The sequence below is a fragment of the Mizuhopecten yessoensis genome, unplaced genomic scaffold (assembly GCF_002113885.1).
Source record: "Mizuhopecten yessoensis strain PY_sf001 unplaced genomic scaffold, ASM211388v2 hete_36143780, whole genome shotgun sequence".
Taxonomy (NCBI): Eukaryota; Metazoa; Mollusca; class Bivalvia; order Pectinida; family Pectinidae; genus Mizuhopecten; species Mizuhopecten yessoensis.
The window spans coordinates 1-3,609 of NW_018484749.1; the positions used below are offsets into that span (position 1 = coordinate 1).

Consider the following 3,609-nt stretch of genomic DNA (forward strand, 5'->3'; position numbering starts at 1 on the left):
AAAAAAAAAATCTTTTCAGTTTGAAATGCACAGTTCCTTGTTGGCTCATACCGTAAATGTTCTTTTAAAGCATATCTTGGTTAGTTTTTGTTTTATCTTCGAGTAATTACATTATCGTTTCTCAAAGTCAAAGTCGATTAAAAAATATATCCCTGACATATCATGACACATAAATAGACGATGATTATACATGTTTTCGAAGCTTTGAAACCTCGATTTTGATCCAATTTCTAACGTTTGGGCAGAAATTCCATGTTTCCCTTGCCTACATATGATAGACTTTATTAATCTTTAAAACGATGACGAACTCCCCAGAGGCACAGTGTTTCCGTACAGTTAGTGCAGTACATACTTACAGCTGACGGGTGTGGGATGATTAGACACACAAGTTTTAGGCGGCCCCCGCTTTTGGCATACTTTATTAAAATGTAGTTAATCTCGAACAGTGCACCCACGTTGATGTTGCGTATCTCCCTGCAGTCATCACATAAACATCTTTGTACTAGAAAGAAAAAGAAAGAAGTGGGAGTATATTAAACCGGTTTAACGCCTTTTCACGCTTGTTATTAAAGATGTTATTAGATAAATAAATCTTAGCAAATTAACAGATCATTCAAGCACAACAAGGCATTGATATTGTATAATTAACTAATGTTAAGTAAAGAAACAAAATGAAATGTAATGGAATAATATTCTTATGTAATACCAGGTCACGCTAGCGTGCAGCTCTTGACCAGGGCGTTGGTAGAGATCCGATTGTCCGGAGCATCTAAGATGGCCGGAATCAGCCGGAATACGTACCTGTTGTGGGGAGGCATCCTCATTACACTGGCATTCTATCTTCATACCCCATTCCCGAACGAAGCTGCGGAACCATGGAAACAAAGAATTACGTCAGCTTCTGTTAGAATTATCAACGACTTGGTAAGCGTATCTGCCATGCTTTAGTGTGGAAAAGTTGCCTTTTTTGTTTTTAAAATTCTTTGTGAGAAAAAAAAATGCCAAATAGGAATATTGTTTATATATATTGTGTGTGTTTGTGTTATGAACGTCAATTATTTCCATATGCTCATTATGCCTTGTGGTTGTGATATGAAACTATAAGTAAATATTAATACAAGGGCGCAATCGAAATTAAACGCTGATACGGAAATTGCGATGACAACAAAACAAAATAGCATAACTTACCCGCAGCAAAACCCATAGTCGTTATCAGGTCTCATATAATTGTTCAATCCAAAACAATATTACTAAATATGGCATGCTTATATTCTTCTTATCAAATAATCCAATGTTTATAAAATAGATATGTCATCCCATAAATAATGCGATATTGAAGATCATGGTGCATTACCAATGTGGAGTTTCAGCTATCCTGTAGAAAACGCAGGCTCGTATTGATATTATTGATTGTGAACTTTTAATAGTTAACACCTGATTATATCATTTGTATTCCACGCTGACAGAGTTTTCTGGGCCAGCTCCTTGGAATAGCGTCATCTGTTAACATAACGCGTGTTCTGAGTGAAAGTATAAAACACCTCAACACTGCCTCACTGCAGTCAGACATCCGGCAAAAAGTACAGGTAAGAACATAAACCTCTTTATTGACAATGAACGCATCATTTCTTATATTAAAACATGTTCCAAACATCGTACGGATGTGAATGAAAAACAGCCTATTGACGATGTTTGTATTAAATCGTATATGCATGCTTAACTATCTTTTTCATTTCCAAATAATGTTATTGTTGCAATTAGCAATTGGATTGGGCATAAACATTGCTTATAAAAGCCCTTTCCATGTAGAAAGACAAACATTCAAACATATACATGTACTGCATGTAAATTAAAGATTAATATACTAAGTTGAGGTAGATACAATTTAGGGTAGGCCGAACCAATAAGCCAGTTATATATATATATATGCATAGAGATTAGCATTGGAATATCAGAGGTTTTAACATGGTAGATCTAGTGTTTGGTTAGGGCACTGTCACTGTACACAGTGCCATATTAACCAATTATACTAGAATTGCAGGAAATCAATGATACCTAATGTAATTTGTGGTACAATACAGTTAAAACCTTCAGATTTTTCTATATAATCTAAAATATCTATTAGTAATGTATTGTTAATATCTTATCTTAAAGTAAGGCGGAGAATGCCCTCGTATAGCAATTGCAGTTTTGACAACATTTACAAGACATATTCGTATTATTTATGCCATGGTTAAGTTTTAAGTTTACATTGAGATATCTGAACGCCTTGACTTAGGTAACAGATGAGACGTTTGACGGAGTACCTGTGCGGGTATATAAGCCGACAAGCACCAAGACATTACTTCCCGGTGTCGTACATATCCACGGCGGGGGGTGGGCTCTACTTAGTGTCGGTAAGTCACAATGAATATTAATACCACATCTGATATTGTTCATGGATCATCAACATACCAAAATCCAACTAATTGAAATACATAGACAGTTGTGTTTCAAGTACAGATGTAGGTACACCAAACGAAAATATATACAGTCAGTGACTCCATTCATAGATAAACCTAGACACACAAATGGAACTGAACCGTTAAAATTTGTAAACCTTCAATAACTCATTTGAAATGCAAATAGGTCTGAAATATTTCTACTTTTTGAATATCTCATATTTTGTTCTAATTTTTTATAATGAAACAGATTCAATTCCAATTTTTCATAATATGAAAACCTTATCAATCCTAAGACATATATGTCTATCAGGATTTGTATACTAATTCGGAGACTACATTTATTTGATAGATGCCTACCATGCCTTTACCATAGAGCTGGCTCTCAAGACCGAGGCGATCGTGGTTTCAGTAGAGTAAGTATATCTATTCTAATGTCCTGAGGACCTAAACTCAGTAGACGTCGGCAGTCGTTAAAGGGGCAAATATTGAAACCTTATTTCACTTTTTGTTCTCAGAATTAGTCACGATGTAAAAATGTTCCTGCAATGTATCATTCATAATATGTGATTATGTTCTCAGATACACACTATTTTCGATGGTTTTCGGTCATAACACAGCCGCAAAGATTACCTTGCATAAGACAGGACAGAAGATGCAGAAAGGTCATGATACAAGCATTATCGAGTTGCTATACGTACAGTGAAATCTACCTTAAAAAATACCTAAAGGAGATAGTGAAAGTCTGAATATATTAGTGGGTGTGATATTTTATAGAATATTGAACTGTTCTAACAGGTACAGACTGTCCCCTGAACACCGTTTCCCTGTTCCACTTGACGACTGCGTTACTGCCACGAAATACATTATACAGAACGCGAAGAGGCTTGGCGTGGACAGCTCGAGAGTGGCTGTGATGGGTAGGTAGTTAACAGTGGTTATATAATTTACACGGTATATGGTATTGTTTTTTTAATTAACAGTTATTTCATATATGTTGTTTTGCTTGATCTTGTGATAATCAATCCATAGTATGTATATTATTGATACAGGAGGTTAATAAATTTATCAAAATAAAAAGTCTTTATTTTAAAAGATATGCAAAATAGTAATAATGATAAATCCAAACACTTTCTTTTATATGCACGCACTAAAATTGCCTTCCCCC

At 35.0% G+C, this 3,609-nt stretch overlaps 1 protein-coding gene across 1 annotated transcript; it reads left to right on the top strand.

Annotated features, from left to right (window-relative positions):
* The first annotated feature begins 739 nt into the window (after positions 1-739).
* LOC110444568 (arylacetamide deacetylase-like) lies at positions 740-3,505 on the top strand. The gene is made up of 5 exons (XM_021488936.1): positions 740-924; positions 1,467-1,586; positions 2,279-2,396; positions 2,794-2,857; positions 3,240-3,505. Exons 1-5 carry the CDS (start codon positions 775-777, stop codon positions 3,367-3,369), a joined length of 582 nt encoding a protein of 193 aa, XP_021344611.1. The 5' UTR covers positions 740-774; the 3' UTR covers positions 3,370-3,505.
* The last annotated feature ends 104 nt before the right edge of the window (positions 3,506-3,609 follow it).

Excerpts from the sequence above, each read along its gene's own strand:
- LOC110444568 (XM_021488936.1), top strand. The coding sequence starts at position 775 with ATGGCCGGAATCAGCCGGAATACGTACCTGTTGTGGGGAGGCATCCTC. Across the intron at positions 925-1,466 it reads TTAGAATTATCAACGACTTG|AGTTTTCTGGGCCAGCTCCT; the intron begins GTAAGCGTATCT and ends CCACGCTGACAG. Across the intron at positions 2,858-3,239 it reads GCGATCGTGGTTTCAGTAGA|GTACAGACTGTCCCCTGAAC; the intron begins GTAAGTATATCT and ends CTGTTCTAACAG.